The sequence below is a fragment of the Equus przewalskii genome, chromosome 15, assembly GCF_037783145.1.
Source record: "Equus przewalskii isolate Varuska chromosome 15, EquPr2, whole genome shotgun sequence".
In the NCBI taxonomy this organism is placed as follows: domain Eukaryota; kingdom Metazoa; phylum Chordata; class Mammalia; order Perissodactyla; family Equidae; genus Equus; species Equus przewalskii.
Genome location: NC_091845.1, coordinates 42,201,769 through 42,225,711, shown reverse-complemented (window position 1 = coordinate 42,225,711; position 23,943 = coordinate 42,201,769). Strand labels below are relative to the sequence as shown.

Here is a 23,943-nt window from a genome sequence, read left to right as displayed (position 1 = left end):
TGTAGTTACTGAAAGGTTGATGATTGTAAAATCAATGACTCAAGCAGAAGAGAAAACTGATGACCTGTTACTAGAAGTGCCTGAAGAATTATGGTCATCTGCCTCTTCTGATATTGGGAAAATTAAATCGACCACTCCTATTAAGGTGACTGTCGACAGCTCTAAGCCCGTACCTAATATTCGGCAATATCCACTGTGTTAAACCAGAGGCATTGAATGGGATAAGGCCTATCATTCAGGAGTTTTTTGAAAACGAGCTTAGAATTCCTTGTACTAGCCCCTGCAATACACCTATCTTGCCAGTGAAAAAGCCTAATGGAAAAGGCTGGAGAGCTGTTCAAGATGTGAGAGCCATAAATAACATTGTGATTCCCTGACACCCTGTGGTTCCGAATCCACACACTCTGCCTCAGCCGTTCCAACTAACAGCCGCTACTTTTCAGTCATTGATCTATGCAGTGCCTTCTTTAGCATTTCCACAGAAAGGAATAGTCAATATCTTTTTGCCTTCATGTGGGAAGAGCGCCAGTATACCAGGACAGTTATGCCACAGGGCTAGACTGAAAGCCCCACTTACTCTTCCCAGATACTCAAAGCTGATTTAGCTAATATAGAGTTCCCTAATGAGTCCACTTTAATTCAACACGTGGACGATTTGCTCTTATATTCAGAAACTAAGTTGGACTCTCAGAAGGACACAATTTATCTGTTGCAACAGTTAGCATCTAAAAGGCACAAAGTATCCAAGGACAAACTACAATTTTGCCTGCCTATTGGAAAATATCTAGGGCTCTTAATATCTAAAGATGGACTGTTGATTGACTCTGAAAGGATTAAAGGAATCTTGGCTTTTTCTCTCCCTAAAACGAAGAAACAGTTAAGGACTAACTGGATATTGCAGGAACTCGGTACCTACCTTTCCACTTATTGCCCAGCCTTTATATACATTACTAAAGTCTGACCAGCCTGATTTAATTGAATGGATGCCAGAAGGAGAAAAGGCAGTAACTACCTTACAGTCTATTTTGGCTGGAGCACCCGCCTTAGGGCATCCTAATTACAGCTTGTCATTTTTCCTCTTCATACATGAAGATAAAGGAACTGCCCTAGGTATCTTAACTCAAAAACACAGAGATCAACACTGATCTATCAGGTATTATAGTCAGCCGCTGGACTCAGTGGCAAAAGGGCTCCCGTCTTATTCGAGGGCCATTTCAGCAGCAGCTCTCTTATGCAAGATCACTGAAGAAAGAGTGATGGGGTCTCCTTTAACTATCTATGTTCCTCACTCAGTCAAATCTCTCCCAAATTCTCCTGTGAAGTTCCCTTGCTCTCTGCTCCTCATATCACCTTAGCCCAATGTAATAATCTTAATTAACCCTGCGACTTTACTTCCAGCATCACAGGAGGAGGATGCCCACGACTGCATTTTATTAACTGATTACTTACTCCTAGGAAGGATTTGCAAGAAACTCCCATTGATAATGCTGATCTAATTTGGTTTACAGATGGGTCTTACTTAAGGAATGAACAAGGATGGCATCAGGCTGGATATGCAGTAACATCCTCAGTGGACATAAGTGAGAGTTATTATTTACCAGAAATAAAATCAGCACAACAACCCGAGTTAATTGCTTTAACTTGAGCTTGTCAATTCGCCAGAGACCAGGTAGCAAATATCTACACTGACAGCCGTTATGCTTTTGGAGTAGAACATGACTTTGGAATGCTGTGGAAACAACGAGGGTTTTTAACCTCTTGAGGTCAGCCTATAAAGAATGGGAAGCAGATTGCAGAATTATTAAATTCTATACAACTACTGAGACAACCAGTGATTATTAAAATACCAGGGCATTCCAAATCTAATACTTTAGAAGCTAAAGGAAACTGGCTTGTTGATGCCACTGCTAACAAGCAGCCTTGAAGTCTCGCCCCACCCAGCCTCAAGAATGCCTGCTGCTTCCTATTAAACCTGCTAGCCCAGTCAAAGATTTCCTTCTACAGGCTCAGGAAATCGCCACAGAAGAAGAGAAGCAGATATGGCAGTCAAAAGGGGGAATTTTTGACACCCCCTCCACAGATGTGGTTCGGGCCCAATAGGAAACCCATAGTACCTATTGGAGCACAATTGCCACTGCTCCAGCATATGCATCAATTGACCCACTGGGCACCTGAAAAGATGATTTTATGAGGAAAACAATACTTCTGGAAACTTTCTCCCACGGGGGCCCATAAAGCCTAGACTCATGTTATACACCCAAAGTACAATCCAGGGAAACCACTTCATGGGTCACAAGGCCACTTCCCCCTCCCTAAGGGACCTTTTGAGGTATGGCAACTGGACTTTGTCCAAATGCCACCATCTCAAGGGTATAAATACGTCTTGGTAATGAGCCGTATGTTCTCACAGTGGATTGAGGCTTTCCTTGCAGAAGAGCAAAGGCTTTAACAGTAGGTAAATTGCTATTAGAAAGAATAATTCCTGTTTGGGGAATTCTTACCAAGTTACACAGTGACCGGGGAACTCATTTCACTGGAAAAATAACTAAATCTATTTGTAATATTTGGCCAATAATGTAGCATTTCCACTGTGCTTACCATGCCCAATCCTCAGGATTGGTGGAAAGAACTAACAGCACAATCAAAACTCAACTGGCAAAGCTTTCAGAAGCATTTAATCTCTCGTGACCAAACGCTCTTCTGCTAGTGCCCCTCAGTCTCAGCTCTACACCCTTTGGTAAACATCGGCTGTCTCCTTTCGAGATAATAACTGGACGGCCAATGCAATGAGACAAAGGAACGTATGAACCAACTTTACTTAAAGGAGACATTTTACATTATTGTCAAGGCCTCATCGAGGCACTCAAGAAAAATGTGAGGTTGGTAGCTGATTCTTTTCACAGTGAGTTCCCGGGAGATGAAGACCTTAAGGATCATGGATTACAACCTGGAGATTTTGTTTATTGGAAAAGACACCAGATAAAGGACTCTTTGCAGCCCCGTTGGAAAAGACCATATCAGGTGCTTTTAATCAACCCATGTGCTGCAAAATTAAAAGGCGTAGACTCATGGATTCACATTTCTCATTTAAAAAAGGCCTCTCCACCTCAATGGGCTTCAACTCCAGTCTCTGATACCCGACTTCGACTGACCAACACGAGTATCTCCAAACCAGGATGAGAAGAAGACGACATCTGTTGTAGACAGCTGTCTCAAGACGCCGGACTAGGCCTGTATTCCTAACCCTACATTCCCTCATTTAAACCCTTGTAATGTTTAAACTTTATGTAATTGCTAAATAATCAATTTCTAGATTGCCTTACCTTTTCCTATGGCAATAATTTACGCCCCTGACTTTACAAGATAGATTAGAACTTAATTGCAACACCAATTATTAATTAAAAAAAATGCCATTTAGGATTTTCCTAATACTATGCTTGTTTCTCCAACCCACATCTGAATGGGCCTCTGATGGCAATGTTTTTCTGCAATGGGCACATTCCTTTGCTACACACAAAAATCAGTCCAATTGTTGGACATGTGGCCAACTTCCACTTTCTGGCAGCTCAGGGTTGCCTTGGTGGGTCTCCCCCTTTCAAGGCATAGATTGGAAGCTCTAAAGCAATTTATTACGATGGAAAGATCTAGCTCCAATGTTTGCAGTTCGTCTGATATTATTAATTATGATCCTGAAACACGGCCAATAGCCCATATTATTAATGATACAGGGCATGGCTATTCTTTTTCTGTTACTCAAACCATCCCGTTATCCTGACAAATTGCAGATGAACAAAAGAAACCAGACATTACAGTAAGAACTATGAAAGGTTTCACATAAATTTGAGATGGATATGTTTGGCTCACTCCTAGCCATGGATCTTTAAAGATACCAGCACCTTTATGTTGGGAGCAGAGAAATCATTCCAAACAAAATTTACCAAATTACACTTGAAAGACGGGCTGGATACCCACCGAGTCATGTCAGAATACGACTGTTCTTAAAGAAAGTGATTGGTTTGGAACAGACTGGTCTTAAAGACCAGGCATTTACTGGGTGGCTCCTAATGGAACTCAGTGGTTATGTGGAACAAACCTCTGGCCTTGGCTACTGCCTGGATGGTTAGGGCACTGCGCTCTGGGCTTCCCCTGGATACAGGGAAGGATTCGCCCTGAGCTAACATCTGTTGCCAATCTCCCTCTTCTCAAGGCTAGATGGGCTCGTTCAGTGTTCTACTGGTATGATCACCTAGCAGCTATATTTGTTCCCTCTTTGGGGCTATAAGATGTCATATGACACATAGAGGCTCTGACTAAATTTACTCAATAAGCTCTTAACAATAGTCAAGCAGGGATAGCTCTATTAAATACTGAAATGACTTTAATGAGAAAGGCCGTCCTTCAAAACAGAATGGCCTTAGATATTGTTACAGCATCCCAAGATGGCACATATGCAATCATTCAAATTGAGTGCAGTGTTTTATAGCTGATGAATCTTCCAATGTGTCATCTCTGTTAAAGCACATGAAAAAACAGGTAAATGCCTTGAGTGATCCTATACCCAGTTTAGATTTGTTTGGTTGGCTCCCTTTCAGTACCAGTTCCCTTTTTCAATCTGGATTGCAATTCATATTTCTGTTACTTCTTGGAATTCTTGTACTCATGATAATATTCAAACTAATGTTGTTTTCTTTACTCGTTTTTGTAAGACTGGCATGCAAACCAGAGTAATGTTTGCTTGGCCACTTGAGATGGTTGATCGATCTTACGGCCCTGGGCGAATCTCCTTTTCCTATTAAGGCTACATCTAAGAATTCATTTTTGAGCTAATCATTTCAAATATTGGATTACCTGTTCTATAATTGGTATAAACAGTGTAACTGTAGGAAGTCATGTAAAAGCACACGTGCAATCTCTGTGTGATAATCTAAAAATAATCAACATTACATAACCTATGAAAGAGTTCCCTTGTTAATATATACCTCCATGCTCATCCACTATAGCTATCTCCCCCCAACGTGGATGACTGGGCAAATCAACAAAATAAAAGCCTAGCACCAAGGGATATGATGGACCGAGGGCAGGCAACAACCACTCTGGCATTGAGGGACATATTTTGATCAGCAATGCTTTCTCTTAAAAGATTATTGATCAAAAGGGGAAAATGACAAGAGATTTTCACATATTGAGGTATATAGGGTAACTATTCAAGTTCAAAACTGATTGGCTTGAACTAGAAAGCCTGACTTACGGCCTATCAAACATACATTGTACATGTGCATATCCACTAAAGTAAGGAATGCACTCTCTTAAGATAAAGAACGCATACTTCCCCTCCTACACCCTATTGGTAATGCCCTATTGGCAATGCCCGGATTAGCCCCTTTCCTGGCATCATGGTCATGTTGACCTGTTAATCTGCAGCTGAATACCTGTTTGAAAATGCATCCTGGATGTGTTTAATGTATCTTCTTTGTTCTAAAAAGACATAAGACTGTGGTGAAACCCATGCTTCTCTAGAACGCCTTCTAAGGCCTTCCCAGGTTCTAATCCTCACTCTGGCTCACAATAAACTCACCCCAATTTTGATTTACAGGTTGGTTATGGATTATTTGTGCCAACAGAAGTGATGTCTACTCACTGTTCGGCTACATTTCGGTCGAGAGAATCCGTTTCAGTGGGTGTTTCAGGCAAGGAGGAGCTGGACTCCTGTATCTGACACAACTCCTCATCTGTGATGATGTCAAACACGGCGTCATCTGGTGGCCTGCCGTCTGTGTTTGCACCTGGACCACAGAAGCAGATCAGGAGAGAAGAGAAACAGTTATGCACAGGATGGGGAGGGAGCCTCAGGGAAGTGAGAGAGTGTAGATATGCAGGACAAGCCACCAGGGCACACTTTAAGCACTCACTCAATTGACAGCCATTCTGTTCAGATGTGAGAGAAATGGCTGTTGGGACATTTGAGAAAAGCAAAGGAGGGGACTACAGATGAAACTGAATCCACAACTTAAGAGATTTCTCTTAAGCTCCTTAGGGGATTAGAAAGGTTTCAGCTTTTACATATTCTGAGGCCACTTATTTAGAAAGAAAAAAACCTATCAAAACCTTATCAGGAAAGAACCTAACAAAAAAGTAAACATACTCTGTGCTGCTAAATCCTTGCTCCATCAGACACAGACATTACTTATTCATGCTTCCTTAAAAGCAGGAATCTGCCTGGCCTGCATTTTCCCCCCAAGCCACTGGGGGGTGGGAAAGAACTTCCCTCTGCTCAAAGAGTTGCAGGAACCATTGTGCTTCTGACCAGGGGACTCTTTTCCGACTCTGTGGGCCACTCAGTAGGAAGGATGCTGCATGGATGCTCCTGTGGCAGTCACCCACACACAAGCCTCTCCTGTATATGTCATGGAAAATGTAATGGCAGGTCTGAGGTGAAAGAAAGAAAGAAGGAAAGACAGAAAGAAAGACAAGGAGACACGAAATGTCAGAAATCAAAGCAAGTGACCTCAGCACTCTGGCAGGATGGGGCCACTCTCTGTTGTCACTAGAACACCTGCCAGTGACTGGGGGCATGGGAAAGATTCCTGGGCTATTTAGCAAGAGGAATAGGTCATATGAGCTACAAGTTCCCAGCTAGCCCTGCCACATGGCTACTGAGACAGGCCATGCTTTAGAAGAACATTCTTCCTCTTGTCTGAAGGCTGTATAATGGAGGTTTTGAGGCACAGGCTGAAAAAGGGGACCAGGAATTGGTTTCCCTTCATAGACCCAGCCATACTCCTGAACCTGCCTTCTGAGGCTGGCAGAGGGAAGAGGGAAGGAAAAGGAGGGAAAGGAAAATGAGCAACAGGGATCCAAAATGACGTCCACTGAAAGAAATCAAAGAAGACGTAAATAAATGCAGAGCTATATCAGGTTCAAGGATTGGAAGACTCAATTTTGTTAAGATGTCAATTCTTCCCAAACTGATCTAGAGAGTCAATGCAATCCCCATCAAAACTTCACTAGGATTTTTTGTAGAAATTGACAAACTGATCCTAAAATTTATATGGAAAAGTAGAAGACTTAGAATAGCCAACACTTTGATAAAGAACAAAATTAGAGGACCCATTCTACCTGATTTTAAAGGTCATTACAAAACTATGATAATCACAACAGCGTGGTATTGGTGAAAGAAAGGGCACACAGATAAATGAAACAGAATGGAAAGTCCAGATATGGACCCACATATATAAGGGCAATTGATTTTTGACAAAGGTACAAAGGCAATTCTATGGGAAAAGAATAGACTTTTCAACCAATGGTGTTGGAACAGCTGGACAACCATAAGCAAAAATGAATCTCTATGTATAGCCTGGACCATATACAAAAATTAATTCAAAATGGATTACAGACCTAAATATGCAACTTAAAACTACAAAAATTCTAGGAGAAAATCGGAGAAGATTTTTGAGTCCTTGGGTTAAGCAAAGATAGATACGACACCAAAAGAAAAGAAAAAAATTGATCCCACAACGAAAAAAAATTGATAGACTGGACTTCATCAAAATGATAAACTTCTGCTCTTTGAAAAACATTTCTGCTCTTTGAAAGAAAATGAAAAGACAGGCTATAGATTGGAAGAAAAAATATTTGTAAAACACATATCTGATAAATAACTTGTATCTGGAACACATAAAGGACTCAAAATTCAGTAACTAAAAAAAAAACAATTAAAAAATGGGCAAAATATTTGAGGAAGATTTACTAACACTGTGCATGGTACACTCCCCCATCCCTGAGCTGTTCTTTGTACTCAATGTAAATAATGGGGCCTGCCAACCTCTTCGATGATCCAGTTAAACAAAAGGAGATCTAACAGTATTTCTGAAGGTTGGCTGGCCTGGATCCAGGCAGAGGCCAAGGAGGAGTCCGTAGGGACGAGGTGTAGGAAGCAGTGATGCTTGAGCAAAGATGAGACTCACTTCTGCCCCTGCCTCTCAGCTCTGCCTCCCTGGTACTCTACATCCACAGTCCAGTCCCTGCGAGGGCAGCCTGAGCTGCTCTGCTAGGCTGCACTGGGAGCAGAAGCAGCAGAAACCAAATCCCGCTTCCTTTTACTGAGCTGAGTGAAAGGACATGAAGGGGAACACATCCTCTTTGGCCTGAGGGAGAGTGTGAGCCACAGAGAGAGAGGGAAGGATGTGGTCGTTTCCAGACAACTCCTGGCCTGTGGTTACTCTGGGAGAGGGTTAGATATCGGGGTTGAGGCTCAGGAGACAGCATTTTCCAAGGTGTGGGAGACATTCCACTGGTAGTATGTGAGTTAAGAGGTACAAAGACCTCCTGTTAAATAACACTGAATCATAGCAGGAGAAACTTATTCCCTTTTCAATTCTCTTTCAATCCTAATTACATCAAAATGAAAGTCTCAAATTGGTGATACCACATTTTTAGCATCTCTTTAATGACTAGATTTGGAAAGCTTTGAGTTAAGCTTATTACAGCTAACACAATGGGGTAGCGGTTGAGGGGGTGGCACCTAGAGAACACCAAGGGCAGCAGCAGGAGCCTGACCTTGGCTTTCGGTGGCCTGGGGCCCAGCGTGGGCTGGTGACGGTGTGGGGCTGAGCTCTCCCTGGCTGGTGCCCGAGCTGGCGCTGTCAGGGGAGCCGGGGCCCTCGCTGAACCTCCGGAAGCAGGCTCGGCAGCAGCGCTCCTTCTTGCCGCTGTGCTTCGTGAGGACATAGTTGTTGCAGCAGTAGTAACAGAAGATGCGGCCACAAATCCTGGGGACGAAACAGGCACGGCTAGGAGGATGACGTACTGCGGGTCCTGTGGGATCTGCTCAGGCTGGAACGGGCTCTGTGCTGGGCTCTGGACGCCACACGGCTCTCCTCAGACCTGACTTTGCCCCCACTTTAGTGTGGTTTAAGGCCCATTTGATAAGATGCCAATAATTGGACACGACGATGCAGGTGTGCATTCCACGCCTCAGGGGCTGAGGCTCTGAGAGACCACAGACTCCCCAGGCCTGTGCTGATGATTCTGCATCTCCCCTGGCCCCAGCCCGAGATTCATTTTTGCCTGCCCTTTGCTGGGCCCCAGGAGAGTCTTTGCTCTGTGTTCCTCCCTGAAGCCTTGGCCCCAGCCCTGCTGTTTCCCTCCGGTCCTGCAGGGTGTGGGAGGGCCGGGGGCTGCTGGTCTCTGGGTACTCCACATCCCTGTGGGTCTGCTGAACTCTGCCCACACCCCTGTATTAAACTCTTACCTTTCAGGGATCCCTGAGTGTCCTGCTAGGACCCTGCCTAACACCCTCCTTGCCTGGGCCTCTTACAACCAAAAGGCAACATGCTCTTCCTAGGCAACCAGCCACCGTGCCAATGCCCACATGGATTCCTCACTCAGAGACGACTGCTCTGGTTCTGGACCCTGCCGGGGTTCTGGCGCCGGCCTGCGAGCAGCCCTGACCTGCAGTGGTGCCGCCGCACCATCCAGCTGAACTCCCGCTTGCAGTCGAGGCAGTGGTTCGCCTCTGTGTCCCCGAGACACCTCTCCTCAGCACTGAGCTTCTGCTGGAATTCCAGGGCATCTGACTTCTGCCAGAGGGCGTCCTTGTCCCTGGGACAAAGTCACATTGGTAAAAGAGAAGAAAGAATCTGTGAAAACAATAGAATTATCCCTGATTCATTTCAAAAGATTGATTCCAAATTTCCCAAGACACAGAAGGAGATTTGCTTTACCCCGGAAATACCCCCACTCTCACTGTGCTCTGTCACCCTGCCTCAGTCCCAGACTCAGCAGGACCCTCAAACATGCAGGCCCTTAACTGACATCAAACTTGCGAAGGCGCACAGGAGGCCCACTATGTACATGGAAGGCTCTGGCAACTGCAGAGAGCTTGCCAGCATTGACAAGTGTCACACATTGCTCAGGCGTCTAAACGAGGAGCGTATGGCCACTGAGAGTTTAAGCTGTAACGTGCTGCCATGATTACATGACAGTCTGTATGCTGTGAGCCCAAGGACCACAAATGTTCTACCCACCCAAATCTTAAAGGTGCTCAGGGCCCTTTACGGTTTTATGGTTTGTTCAAGTAACAACTAATCATAATCACTGGAGAAGATCAAAGATTTCCCAGTCTGAAAATCTGATGGGATGTTAATCTCCCCCACTCCTCAGCGAGACAGTACAGCTACTCCAAGAAGCAAGACTAAAAGAGGTGGGAGGCTCTTCAGGAAGGTCCAGCAGTGTCCGAATATGCCTGACGCAGCAGGGAAGATGTGTATAGAGACTTTTGTATTGCTGCTAATGGTCATTTCTAGGGCTTATGGCTTCTGACATGAGAAAATTTAGTTCTTTCCAGGATGAACCCCAGCCACTATCCTGAGGGTTATGTGGCCCCAGAAGCACCTCATCCACTGATGACTAACACCAGAGACACTTAAGTTCTGAGAGAAAGTGCCTCCATCACCAGCCAGGGACTCCAAATCAACCACAGACGATTCCCCTTAAATACAAAAGCCAGAACATGGAATTGATTGGCTTTTCAAGGATGTTTGAAATTGTCAGGAAGCAGGAAGATTCGTTCTCTGGACCAGCATTGTTTTCCCAGCTGGTCCAGCTTGTCCCGTTTGACCCCAGGAGGCCAGGCACCCACACCGTGGGAAGTGGGAATGCTGTCAGGACCTGGGCCTTCCCAGCACATACCTTGGGAGATGTCTGAGCTCAGAGGTCACAAATGCCCTGAGTTCCAAGTGTGCAAACTGATGACAAGTAGGCAGAGTTTTTAAACTTCCAAATTAGTTACAATTGAAAATCACCATTTTGCAACCCCAAATGAATTAGTAGATTTAGGCATTGCTTATCCATGGCTGCCAACATTGCAAAGAAATGGCTAATCAGATCTTACATGGCTCTCGAAGGGAAGACCGAAAACTCTAAACCAATTCTATGAAGTGTTCTTGCCAAAATTTTGAACCTGAGTCTGAATAAGCCTCTAGTAGAGCAGTGGTCCTCAACTCTGGCTCACTGATGTCTGGACGCCACTTCCAGAAATTCCAGTTCAGTTGGTTTGCATGGAGTCTGGACATGGGTATCATTTTAATAGCTCCCTTAGTGATTCTAATGTGCAGCTAGGGTTCAGAACCACTGCTCTAGTTCTAAATATCAATTTATAGGAAATACAAAGGTTGGAAGAACATATTAAATGAAACCATGGTGATGGAATCAGCAAAATCCAGGCCATGGCAAACTGCCAGGTGAATGACCTGGCTTCTTCAAAAGTAAATTGCAAAGAAAAAAGGAAAGTTAGGGAGGTGGTGGGGGAACCCATAGACTAAAGGCGATCTAAGAAACATATCAGCGTGCAATGTATGGATCTAATTTAGGTCCTGATTAGGAAAAATTATAAGGGAATTGGAAAAATTTGAAACTGACTAGATCCTTAATGATATTAGGAATTACGGTTAATTTTTAAGTATGGTATTGATACCTTGGTTGTTTAAAAGGGAGAGTCCTTGTCTTGGAGAGGTATATACTGAAACATTTGAGGATGAAATGATCTGACATCTGGGATTTGCTTCAAAATAATCTGGGGAGGTGGGGGAAATGGGTGGGACTCTGGATGAAACAAGATCGGCCACGAGTTGAAGAACGTTGGTGCCGGGTGACAGGTACACAACGGTGTGTTATGCTATCCTATTTTTCTATGTTTGAAAATTTCCAGAAGAAAAAGTAAAAAAATTTTTTTGAATGACTTGCCAACATTTAAAACTCAGGACAATTTCACATAAAAATCCGGGTTTCCCCTTTCTTTAAGAAATAAGGTGGTCTGACAACTGTATCGGCAACAATCGGCAGGAGTGGAGTGTGCTCTGTCCTCCGGTTCCTGAGTCCCCTCCCGGCCCAGGTCTGACATTTCCATTAGCTGCCTGCTCGCTGCAGGCCCTGGATTTTGGGACCCTGCTACTAGGGGAAGAGGGACGGAGGAGAAGGAGAAATGCGCTCACGAAAGAGGGGCAAGTGACTGGGGAAACTCCTACAGATACTAAACATCATTTACTGTCACTCTGGGGGCTAAGCATACAGAGATTTTGAAAATAATTACACAGCAATATGAAAACACAAACCTAGATGAGCACTAGTGGGAACACCGAAATCCACACTCGCAAGGCTGCCAAAGCCTGAGCAGACCCTGTATGCGTGGGCCCTTAACAACAGAACATATGCAGACAGGGGCCCATTTCCCTTGAGGGGTTCTTTCAGGAAGAGCTGCATTTCTTTCAAGAAAAATCGAGCTGTTTGTCACCTGTTTGTCCCAACACTCACCTGAGCAGTTCTATCAGCCGTTCCTCCAAGTACTTCTTGGTTCTAGTCAGGTCATCCAGGTCAGCAAGCATCTTCTGGTCATTCTTCTCTCGGTCTGTCACCTCCTGGCAGAGTCTGTTGTAATATTCTTGGATTTCTGTCGTGGCTTTTTCAAGTTCCTTCTGGGTTCTGATGGAGGAGTGGTAAGTTTTCCTGATTATCTACTACTTCCAGCTTCCCTGTGCCTCTGGGCTAACCCAGGCCTCTGATCAGGGGTCCTGCTGCCCTCCCAGCCTTTCCCGGTTCCCAGTGCCCCTCGGCACTCCCCACTTACAGGTGGGGCACTCCCCTAGCCTTTAAGACTCCCCTCATACACCCAAACTCCACACACCACCACCTCCCCACACCAAATTCAAGGGGCATTCCAGGAGAGCAGGTTGACCTCAGGTCTCCAGGAACACCGCAAGGTGAGTCGAATCTGCACACTTGGTTCTTGGGCACGGACTGAAGCCATGAGAGGAGCCCAACGGGTAAAGCTAATGGGCTGGTGATGGGGGGTGGGGGTTCCAAGAAGGAAAAGGAGTCAGGACAGAAAGAACAGAGGCGTAGCTTCCTGCAGGTCACCACACAGAGGAGTCTGTCTCCCAGGTGTCTTTGGGACACTACACATGGGCTTGGCGCTGGGCACACAGCAGGCACTCAATCTGCATTGCCCAGTGCTCTGCCTGACAGCCCCGAGGCCTAAGGAGTCCTGCTCCGAGCACTGTGCAGTCTCTCAGTCCATGATGGAGGGCTGGCCAAGGCACGATCTTCCTAGCCTTGCCCACTCCACTTTCAGCTCAGCTATCCCCCAGGGCAGTAGGTTTCCAAGGACACTCTATAAACCCCAAGGCCCAGCAAGATATTCATAAGAGCTCCACTGAACAGAGGGCTCTACGGAGACTAATTTGTATCTAAACCAGCCCTTCCATGTCCAGTATAAAGTTGTCAGGAGGTTGTTCACTAGACACTGTCTACCAAAATGTTCTCATGGGTACATACACACACACACACACACACACACACACTCTGAATAAAATAAAAGCCAATCCTGGGCAGATGGATCATGCAACTTTGAGCAGCTAAAACAACTACTCTGAGATCTTAGAAATAACCACTGTTACAGCATTTTTTGAATACAACCAGCTTAGGAGGCTCTCTGTGTTTAAACTGTCATGTGAATGTACCTGGCTAAGGGCAGCCAGAGCCCTAGAGGATTCAAACTTTGGAAGGTCAAATGAGAAGAAACGTAACCCGGGTTGTTGAACATTCAGCCTGGGCCCAGGCTAGATGGTGGGTAGGACGGGGAGATAAGGGATGGGCAGAAAAGTTAAGCCCTCAGGATATGCTGGTGGGCCTGTCTTTGCTGAAGGCACACATGCAATTTGGTCCCGGGCCATCCTTCTTCTAGGTCTGCTTTAATAGGGCCCCAGCAGGACAAGCTTGGCCTCATCACCAGATGGTGGGCTCATGCTCACTACCCAAGGTGGCCCACAAGCCTGAAGACGAGGAGGCCTGGGGAGGCCTTGGAGCTGGCCACAAGGAGGGCCATACTTAAAGGTTAAGAAAATCATGATGAAAGGGTGACAGCACAATGCACTCTCCAGACACAGCACCAGAGTCTGCAAGAGGACAAGCCAATCCTGGTCCCTGGCACACTCACTCACTCTCGGGGTGAGCTTGGGAGAACCCACACCTAACCCTGTAGTTTCTCACTTCACAGATGAAATAAGGAAAAGCTCAAGTCAAAACTCCACAGTGGGGAAAACATGCACACATACACTCAGCTGTACCCTAAAACAAAGTGAAAAACTGTCTGTCTATATACTTTTTAGGGCAGTTATTGAGAAAAAAGATTGTGGAGCCAAACAGTGTGGGTTCTAATCCTACTACCATCACTTACATACTGTCTGATCCTGGGAAAGTGACAACTCCTCTGAGCCTCATTTTCCTCATCTATAAAATGAGGATAAATACTAACACCATCCTTGTAGGACTGCTGAGAGCATTAAATGGGCAAATAGATGCAAAGTATTTAAAACAGTGCCTGCCCCATTTTAGGCATTATTTAAATGTTTGCTGTTATTATTACATTATATCCCAACTTTTAATTTCATGTTAGTTTTTCCAAAACATGAAGTTACTGAACTTCCTGTCCAAGCTAAGAAAATGGAATTAAGAGCAAGGTTCTGCCACTTTCAACAGGGTTGTGACAGGCACACTGCCAGGTTCTCTGTGGTCTGCTTCTGGTACAAGCGCTTGCTGAGTCTGTGGCTTTTCCTACAAAAGGACTTCTTGAACCTGATATGAGCGGCTGACTTTCTAAATGACTGTACCAAACACCCACTTCCCTGACGCCTCCACCACTGGCCGTGGGGGTGGACCGTGTAACTAACCTGTGCAAGCTTTCACGCAGGGCAGCCCCCTCCTCGTCCTTCTTCTGCATGGCGGCCTGGCACTCTGAAAGGTGACTGCTGGCACAGCTCAGCTTCTCTCCCATATCTGCCTGGACGGTCTGGCACAGGACATCAGGTAGAAGACACTCAGCTTGCAAACACCCATGCAGGATGCCATAAAGTCACCGGGGTGCTCTCTAGCAGTCACCCCATCTGGCGGGGTCACTTCTAACTGGAGGGGCTTTTGCTCGTTTGTTTTTAAGTTCAAGAGGCCGAGAACCTTTGTCCTATATTTGTGGAGCGTGACAACCTCCCTTGTGTAATTATGTCCCTCAAGCATCACTTGCAACTGGTTGCGGTGGCTGCGGGGCGGCAGGTATCAGACTCTCTAGGGGGGTGAGCGGGTGGCAGGGAGCAGGGCGCGTTTAGAGAAGTCATTGCCCTGAAGGCTGTGGTGTCAGCACCACCCTGCTCCCGCTCCGTTCAGACTCACTGACGTAGAGCACGTCTGCAGGGACGGCTAAGGATGACTTCCCTTCCGTAAGACACAAGAGCTGTGTGAAGAACACATCTGGGAGTTCCAGCCAGGTGTCCAGAGAGCGGACAGGGGCCATGACACAGACTCAGGGAGTCTACAAAGGTGACTGATGATGGCTTCCGCTCGGGAACTGGACATCCTGGAGGGAGCCCTCTTCAATGGTCCAGTGAAAACCAAACCAGATCCCTCTCCCTGCCAGGCCCACGCACTGGGCATGGGAATGACGAGGCAGAGGCCAGCACACTAGAGTGATCCGCCAGCTGCTCGTCAGGGCTCACGAAGCACACTTGCCCAGGCTGCAGCCTACCTTCAGCTTCCCCACAGCCTCCTCGGCAGCCTGCAGCTGCTGGCCTCGTTCTTCAAGCTGACCCCTGAGGCTCCTACACTCTTCAGTGGCAGCCTGGAGAGGACGAGAAAGGGGTCGCAAAATTGGAGTCCTGGTTCTGAGACTCCCTCAGCCCGATTCACCCAAATAGGTAAAAACAAGCTACCTCTTTCTTTTTTTCCACAAATTCAGTAAGCTTTGGGCTTTATTGGTAAAACCCTTTCAAGCTTATGAAGAGACTTAGGTTGGTCCCCAAACTTACAATTTAATTTCTGCAAGGGAAAATGTGACCTCTGAGCCACATGGAGCTGCACAGGGTGGGAGGCACATCTGTGGAAATGCAGCACTTGTCTAAGAGTGGCGTGTGGGGAGAGGCTGAGTGTACAGACCTCCATGCAAACAGACAAGTGACTGGCACTGGAAACCAAAGGTCTGTGGCCACCCACCTGTGTGCTCGCTCTGAACCCTCTTTCTTTGTGCAGCCTCAAGGGCACATGGTCACCACTGCTCTCAAAAGCTTGTCTATTCCTGGGGCTTTGTGAAAACTGAGTCAGTTCCCTCCAGCTGTCACTGCTATCAGGATAGCACCTGAAGGGACAGAGAACCCAGAGCAGGACTCGAGGCTGTCAGGAACCGCCAGTGTTCTACGGCAGGGTCTGGAGGCTAGGGCAGGGGTCTCCAACTCACATGCCCATGGGAGCTGGGCAGGTCCATAAACGGGTGTCAGGACAATACCAGAGGATATGTACCTCCTTCTAAGTGGGCAGCCACCACCCAGAGCCTGCTGACTCCTGCCATGTGCGAATGAGGGCACAGGATTTAGGACCTTCCAAGATTTCAAAAGAAGCCCCCAAACTGAATTTGTAAACATGCTGCTCTTTAAATGTTGGCTATTAATTAAAAAAAAAAATTCTCAGAGCCAGCCTTGATGGCCTAGTGGTTAAAGTTCAGTGTGATCTGCTTTGGCGGTCCAGGTTTGGTTCCCGGTGGCAGAACCATACCACTCATCTGTCAGTAGTCATGCGTGGCGGTGGCTCACATAGAAGAACTAGAAGGACTTACAACTAGAATACACAACTATGTACTGGGGCTTTGAGGAGGGAAAAAAAAGAAAAAACAAAGAGAAGAAGATTGGCAACAGATGTTAGCTCAGGGCGAATTTTTCCCTGCAAAAAAAAAAAAAAGAAATTCTCTGTGGGCGAAACTGGTCTGCAATGGCCTTGAGTTTAGACTGCTGGGCTAAGGCATCATTCCTCGATGTTGTGCCCTAATACATTTCTGCAGGAAGAAGGATGCTGTGAGCTACGACAGCAGGACGGGGCCATGTTTGCCTGGGCCCCCAGTACATTCTTGGGTCCTCATGTGCCACATGGCTGAAGGTGCATCCTATCTTCTTATGGACCCAACAGGCCCTGATGCAGGAGACACGTGCAGCCAGATGGTCAAGGCTAGGATTACCTTAAGTCTGCTCTGGTAGTCCATGATCTCGGTGCTCAGCTGGAACTTGAGGGTGTCGAGGTCCTGGTGTGCACTCTCCTGAAGGCTCTGGGCCCGCTGCTCGGCCTGGGATAGCTGGGCCTGCAGGTCAGGCAGTGAGCTGGCTGCCTCCTCAGCCACCTTCAGCTTCTCCTGCAAGCTCTCCTTCTCTTGCTGCAGCCCTGCCACTTGGTGTTCCAGGCCCTCTCGCTCCCTTGAGGCTGCCTCTTTGGCATCCTGGAGCTCCTGGATAGTGCAGGCCAGTGCCTCCTCCACCTGCTTTTTCTCTGCAGTCAGTGCGCAGACCTGGATGCCGAGCTCGGCTGTGTCTGTGTTAGCCCGGTGCAGCTGCTCCTGCAGCTCAGCATGTTCCAGCTGGGCTTCCTGGGAACTGCATTTCACCTGGGACAGCTCCTCCCGCAGGGCCTTGAGCTCGTCCTCCCTCTGCTGGGCCTCATCAGCCCTCTCCTCCTGCAGCACCTCTTCGCGCTCTGAGCACTGCAGTAGCTCCTGGACATGGGCCCGGTTGAGGGCTTCATTCTGCTCCTTCAGTTGCTGCACGAGGGCTTTGTGCTCCCTCAAAGCTGCCTCAGCCAAGCTCAGCTGGCTCTGTACCTTCTCCCGGTCATCCAGGGCTGCCTGGAGTTTGGCCCGGAAGTCCACCACACTAGCTTGCAGTCGCTGAGCCTCCCCCTGATGGACTTCCAGTTGTACCTGAGATAGGGCCAGCTGGGCTGCTAGCTCATGGGGTGCATTGTCTTGAGGTGGGCCGAGTCCCTGTTGGCCTTTTTCTGCTGTAAGGGTCTTGATCAGCTGGGTCTGCTGGAGGCACTGGCTCTCAAGGGCCCTGAGCTCCCCTTCCCGGGCCTCTGCTAGCCGCCTGCACTGCTCCACCTCCTCCTGCAGTTGCTGGCACTTGGCCTCCTTGCTCTGCAGGGCAGCCTCCTTCTCCGCCACTTGGGCCCTCATGGTCTCCTTGGCCTTCCTCACAGCCAGGAGGCTTGCCTCCATCTGGTCACCTAAGTGCCGGATGCTGGCCTGCTCTGACTCCAGGGAGGCCAGCGAGCCCTGGATGGCTGCCTCCCGCTGCTGCAGAGCTTGGTAATCAGCCTGCAGAGCCTGCAGCTTGTCCTCTAGGAGCTGGTTGCGCCCAACCACATTCTGCAGCTCCTTCTCCAGCTCCCTGTTGGCCTGCTGGAGCTTCTCCTGCTGGCTGTCCCCTGGCATCTTGGTATCGTCCATCTGTCCCTCCTGCAGGCCCCTCTGCTCCCCCTCTGGCTTCTCAGAGGCCTGCTGCAGGGTAGAGTTGAGGGGGGCCAGAGCCTCACTCTTCCCACCCGCCATGGGCAGATCTGTGCCAAGCTGTCCAGCAAGCTGCTCCAGCGTCCCCACCTTCTGGCTGAGGTGGTCTTTGTCCTGGATGAGCTGTTTCTTCTGCTCCTCCAGGTCACTCACATGCTGGCTCATGTGTGCCAGCTGGGTCTCCAGGAGTTGCAGCTGCCGTGTCAGGGACCTGGCCTCCTGCACCAACAGCTCCTTCTCCTCCCGGCGCTGCTGCGCCTCCTGCCTCACCTCTGCCAGCTCTTCCTCCAGGGAGCTCAAGTGGGCCAGCGCCTCCTGTAGCTGTCGCCGGAGCTGAGCTGCCTCCTGACCCTTCCCAGAGAGCTCTTCCCGGAGTGGGGCCATCTCCTTTACCAGCTGCTCCAGGCTGGCCCGGGCCTCCTCCTTCAGCTGCAGCTCCTTGGCCAGCTGCTCCAGCTGGGCACTCTGCTGCCTATTGAGCTCCTGGACCTTGGTGCTTTCCCCTTCCAGGGCGCGAAGCTTCTCCCCCAGCTCCTGGATCTCCAGGGCCGAGTCACTGGGGATGAGCTCTTGCTGTCCCTTTGTGTCCAGTGCAGTATCTGCCTTCTGCTCAGCTGTGCCCAGCTGGTCGGGGACATTAGCTAAATGCTGACTCTTCCTGCCCAATGAGTCCCGTGTGGCCTCGAGCTCCTGTGCCAGGGGCTGCAGCATGGACTCGAGCCGCCGCAGGGCTGAGTGGTAATCCTCTTCCTTCTCTGCTGCACCCAGCTCCAGGGCGTGTAGGCACTTCTGCAGTTCCTCCACAGTGTTCTGTGTGGCCTGGGTGACCTCCCACTGCTTCTGGAGCTCCGCCATCATGCAAGTGAGGCGGACATTGTCCTCAGCTGCAGCACGACTTCTCTCCTTCTCCAGCTGTAGCTGCTCTCCCTGCAAATTGACAGCTGCCCTCAGCTCCTGGTTCTCTCTATCCAGCTGCTGCATTTGTTCCTGCAGCTGCTTCTCCCGCACCTCCAACTGGTCCAGCTCCAGCCGCATCTCGTCAAAGCCCTCCAGTGCCTCATTGTTTAAGGTGCTGTTCAGGTCAAAGGTGGAGGCCATCTCCTGATTCTGGGGAGGAAAAACAAAAAACAAGTGCCTTTGGGATGAAGCTACATGGCTACTCAGAAAAGCTTTAGAGTTTAATGAGCACAGAAGTAAAAAGACAGCAATTACATGACCTAAGGTTAGTCTATAGAGCTATTCTAAGGACTAGAACTGCTTTGCTCAAAGCATCTGCCAAAGGAGGTCAGCAGCACATCCTAAAGACATAACACCACACGTGTGAACTCCACTGAGACTTGGAACTCACATTTCCATTCCAGACTCCTGTAGCTTTAGTTATATAATGGGTGTTGGCTCTTACATAAATTAAGTTATATTTAAACTACTGTTCACCCATTGCACCATACAGACAACTCCTACTGTGATTAAACCACAAAATAAGGTAAAAGGTTAGTCTGTTTTCTGCCTTAATGCTTCTTATATTATTTTTATTGTTTTGCTAATTAATTTTAGTGTTCTTTCCCACAAAACTATATACACCTATGACACAGTCACACTTCCAACAAAGTTAACAAAATGAACCCAACCCACTAACACTTACCGAGCACTTGCCTATGTCAAGCCCTTGAGCACTGTTCATGTGCTCCCTCATTCAATCCCACAACTGCCTCATGAACTGGAATGATTTTTATGATCCCCACTTTATGGATGAGAGAGCTGAAGCTTGAGGGGGTAAGTGATCTTCTCAGGGTCTCAAAGCTGGTAGGTGACAGTCAGGATTTGACTCTGCTGCTGCTTCTTTTTTCTTTTGTTTTTTTGCTGAAGAAGATTCACTGAGCTAACATCTGTGCCATCTTCCTCGATTTTGTATGTAGGTTGCCACCACAGCATGACAGTGGTGTAGGTCCACATCCAGGAACCAAATCTATGAACCCAGGCTGCTGAACCAGAGAGCATGAACTTAACTACTATGTTTGGGGCTGGCCCCTGGACTCTGCCGCTTTTAACCACAGTGCTAAACTGCTTCTTTTAAAATACTTTAAAAGCTTTTTTTAAAATTTAACTTTTAGGGGGTGGCCCATTGGCAAAGTGGTCAAGTTTGTGTGCTCTGCTTTGGCGGCCGGGGCTTTGCAGGTTGAGATCCCAGGCACAGACGTAGCACTGCTTGTCAAGCCACTCTGTGGTGGCATCCCACATGAAATAGAGGAAGATTGCCACAAATGTTAGTTCAGCATCAATCTTCCTCAAGCAAAAAGAGGAAGATCGGAAATAGATGTTAGCTCAGAGCCACAAAAAATTTAATTTTTAAAAGGCCTAAATTCTATTGGTTATAAAAACCTGGACTCTAGGCAATAGTGGATATAACTGAGGAATTGTATGGCTCTGGCTGGAACAAAAGGTGTCTGAGAACATGAGATGATGTTTTTGCGAGAGGCAGAAACACACCCTGGTTGACACCACAGCAAGGAAATCCCCAGCCTCTCTGGCATTACCTGCAGGTAGCTGCTCACCAAACTGCTCACGCTGGAGCTCCGGCTGGGGGGTTTCCACATGTAAGCAGAAGAGCCAGTGCCCAGTGTCCTCCTGTGGGGCCACAGAACAGACACACCTGCATCAGAGCAGGAAATACACACACACACACAGGGAGGCCTTGGTTGTCACTAGGCAACCAGGTGGTGGCAAAGGGCAGTGCCCTGTCAGATAGAGCACAGAAGGCAAATCCAGCCCTTCCACCAGAGAGCACCTTTACGTTGGTCTGCAGCGGATGGACCCCACCGCTAAAGTTTAAACATGATGGCTTTCCCCTCACCGCCAAAAAAGAACTAAGTGAACAGAATATTTCCCAATTTTTGGTTTAAATGTCCTTGGTGCCTGCTATAGTCTGTCTGCTAGTGAGGAACAAGCAACAGTCGATCTGGTAAATGAAGGTCACGTTGTGCTTAGGGGCTCCCGGTGACCGGTTTACATTACAAATGAGCAACATGGCTGGAAGAGCTGCTTCTAGTTCCCATAACCGCATCAGACAGCGAAGGCGCAGGACATTTCCCTCACTGCAGAAAGCTCTACCTGACAGCACTAGCCGAGAAGCACAAAGACTTGTGTGATGACTCTCTTTCAGTAGGAACACTGCAAACTAAACATATTTTTATTTAACCAGAATCTTCTCCTTAATCTACAATTATTGCATTTTAAAACTTGCTGGTCTCCACCACCCAGCAATTCCACCTCTCAGTATCTACCCCAAAGACAGAACCGTATGTGCAAAAAGAGACACAGTACAGCACAGTAATGGTAGAAACAGCCTAACTCTACATCACTAAAAAAACAGACAACCTGTGGCTTACTGGCACAACAGAATATTCCACACCATGGGATGGCAATCTCTTTTTGTAAAGGGCCAGATAGTAAATATTTTGGGTTCGCAAGCCTTATGGTTTCTGTCCTAACAACTCAACTCTGCCACTGTGGCATGAAAGCAGCCATGGACAACATGTGAACGAATGGGGGACGCTGGGTTTCACACGGCCCTGTGGGCTGTGGTTTGCCGGCTCCTACTCTACATCTATAGAACTCCACATGCAGATAAAAATCTCAAAAACAATGTGGAATGAAAAAAGCAAGTTGCAAAAGGATAGCTAGGTCATGATTCAACATATGCAAATTAAAAAATATACAAAGTACAATTATATATGTAAAATATTTATAATCACACCATCTAGTAAAACATAAAAATATTTGGGAATAACTACACCAACTACAGGGCTGTGATTACTTCCAGAAAGGGAGAGAAGGGGAGAGGATGGTAGTGGGGTGGGGCTTTATTTGGATCTGTAATATTTTGTTTCTTAAAAAAAAGCTATCAGACAATAACAAAAAACCCCCCCAAAAGAACCAGCTTGAAAGCCAAATATGGGACATAATTACAGTGACAGAAGTGAATTGAACCCATTGAATAAAATAAAAATCCATGAGTCAACAACTGCTTTAACTGAATAAATAAATAGCAAAGAAGGAAAAGATCTTTCTTACAATAGAATGCCAAGTACTAATGTAGAAGGAATAACGGAGACAAAAAATCACTCTGGTAATCACGACAACGATTGATTCAGTGAGAATTATCAATGGATGCTAAAACTAACAGGGAAGAGATGGAAAAGAAACAGGATAATAACCTAACCTCAAAGTATCTTCCCATAAGATACATATTGATTACACAGAGAGACATAGTAACTGTAGGAGAAACCTAGCAAACCCCACCTTAACCAAACGATCATGGTTAACCTAACTAGCAATGAAACAGATCAGCATCATGTGTTTCTGAATATAATGTGCTGAGAAGGACACAACATCCGGGGTATTCCTGCCAAAAATGCTTAACCTGAATCTAATAATGAGGAAACACTAGACAAACTCAAATCAAGGAACATTTCACAAAATAACTGGCCTGTACTTTAAAAAAAAGTCTACACTATGAAAGACAAAGACTGAGAAATGGTTCCAAATTAAAGAGGACTAGTGAGACACGACAATTAACTGCAACATGGGATCGTAGATTGGGTCCCAGATTATAAAAGACATTATTGGGATAATTCTTGAAATTTGAATAAGGTCTGTAAATTAGATAGCAATATTGTATCAATGTTAATTTCCTGACTAATAATTATACTGAGGTTATATAAGAGGATGTCTGTGATTTGAGGAAATATACAATGAAGTACTTAGGAGTAAATGGGAATCAAGTCTGTAACCATCTCCCAAATGACTTAGGAAATAGACCAACATGTAAATGTAAAAAGAAAGAATGATAAAACAGTTGTAGTAAAATACTGAAAACTGGGAAATCAAGGTGAAAGACAGATGAGTACTCTGTACTAGTTTTGAAACTTTTCTGTAATACTGAAATGATTTCAAAATTAAAGTTTTAAAAAAGGACATAAATAAATACGGCAAAACGTGAGCTATTAAATCCTACTAGTTGGCACATGGGTATCATTATATTCAGTACTTTTCTCTACATAGAAAATATTTCCTAATAAAAATCATGACAATTGAAATTAGAAAAATCTTATTAACAAAAAGCAAAACAAAATGAAGAACGCTGGACTTGATTTAACTCGAGTCTGGTGTTCTGGGCCTGCTGCCCAGCAGCTGTGTGACTTTGGGCAAATCCCTCCACTCTCTGAGCCTGTCTCCTCAGCATTGCCCTCCTGGAGTGGCTGTGAGGATTCACTTGGATGGCGTGTGAGTGTCACATTGGTGTAAGAAATGAAAATACAGCGACCTTTCCAGCAACCCTCACGTGGACAAGCTGTAGCTTTCCTCTCTTATTGCCTGGAAGGCCTCCATGATCACTCTGTAAGAACACAAACGGCAAAAAGCCCACTTGCCCCACCCTCCACCCCTGACTCCCACGCCAAGCCCCTTAGCACATTTAAAAAAACTTCAGTTTTACAGACGCATTGCCATGTAAAATTAGCAGCTGTAAGAGAGGCAAAGCTTTATGTAATTTATTGAGCAAGCAAAATTGCTTTCAGTAG

General features: G+C 46.7%; 1 protein-coding gene across 3 annotated transcripts in view; it reads right to left on the bottom strand.

Moving 5' to 3' along the window:
* FYCO1 (FYVE and coiled-coil domain autophagy adaptor 1) overlaps positions 1–23,943 on the bottom strand; it is an 85,676-nt gene that overhangs the window by 39,325 nt on the left and 22,408 nt on the right. For all 3 annotated transcript variants that reach the window (XM_070577150.1, XM_070577152.1, XM_070577151.1), the window contains 8 exons: positions 20,899–20,989; positions 17,045–19,471; positions 15,569–15,661; positions 14,724–14,842; positions 12,310–12,477; positions 9,451–9,600; positions 8,557–8,768; positions 5,639–5,783 (listed from right to left, as the gene is read on the bottom strand). In XM_070577150.1, coding sequence (XP_070433251.1) covers positions 5,639–5,783; positions 8,557–8,768; positions 9,451–9,600; positions 12,310–12,477; positions 14,724–14,842; positions 15,569–15,661; positions 17,045–19,471; positions 20,899–20,989 — 3,405 coding nt within the window. The remainder of the gene's footprint in view (positions 1–5,638; positions 5,784–8,556; positions 8,769–9,450; positions 9,601–12,309; positions 12,478–14,723; positions 14,843–15,568; positions 15,662–17,044; positions 19,472–20,898; positions 20,990–23,943) is intronic.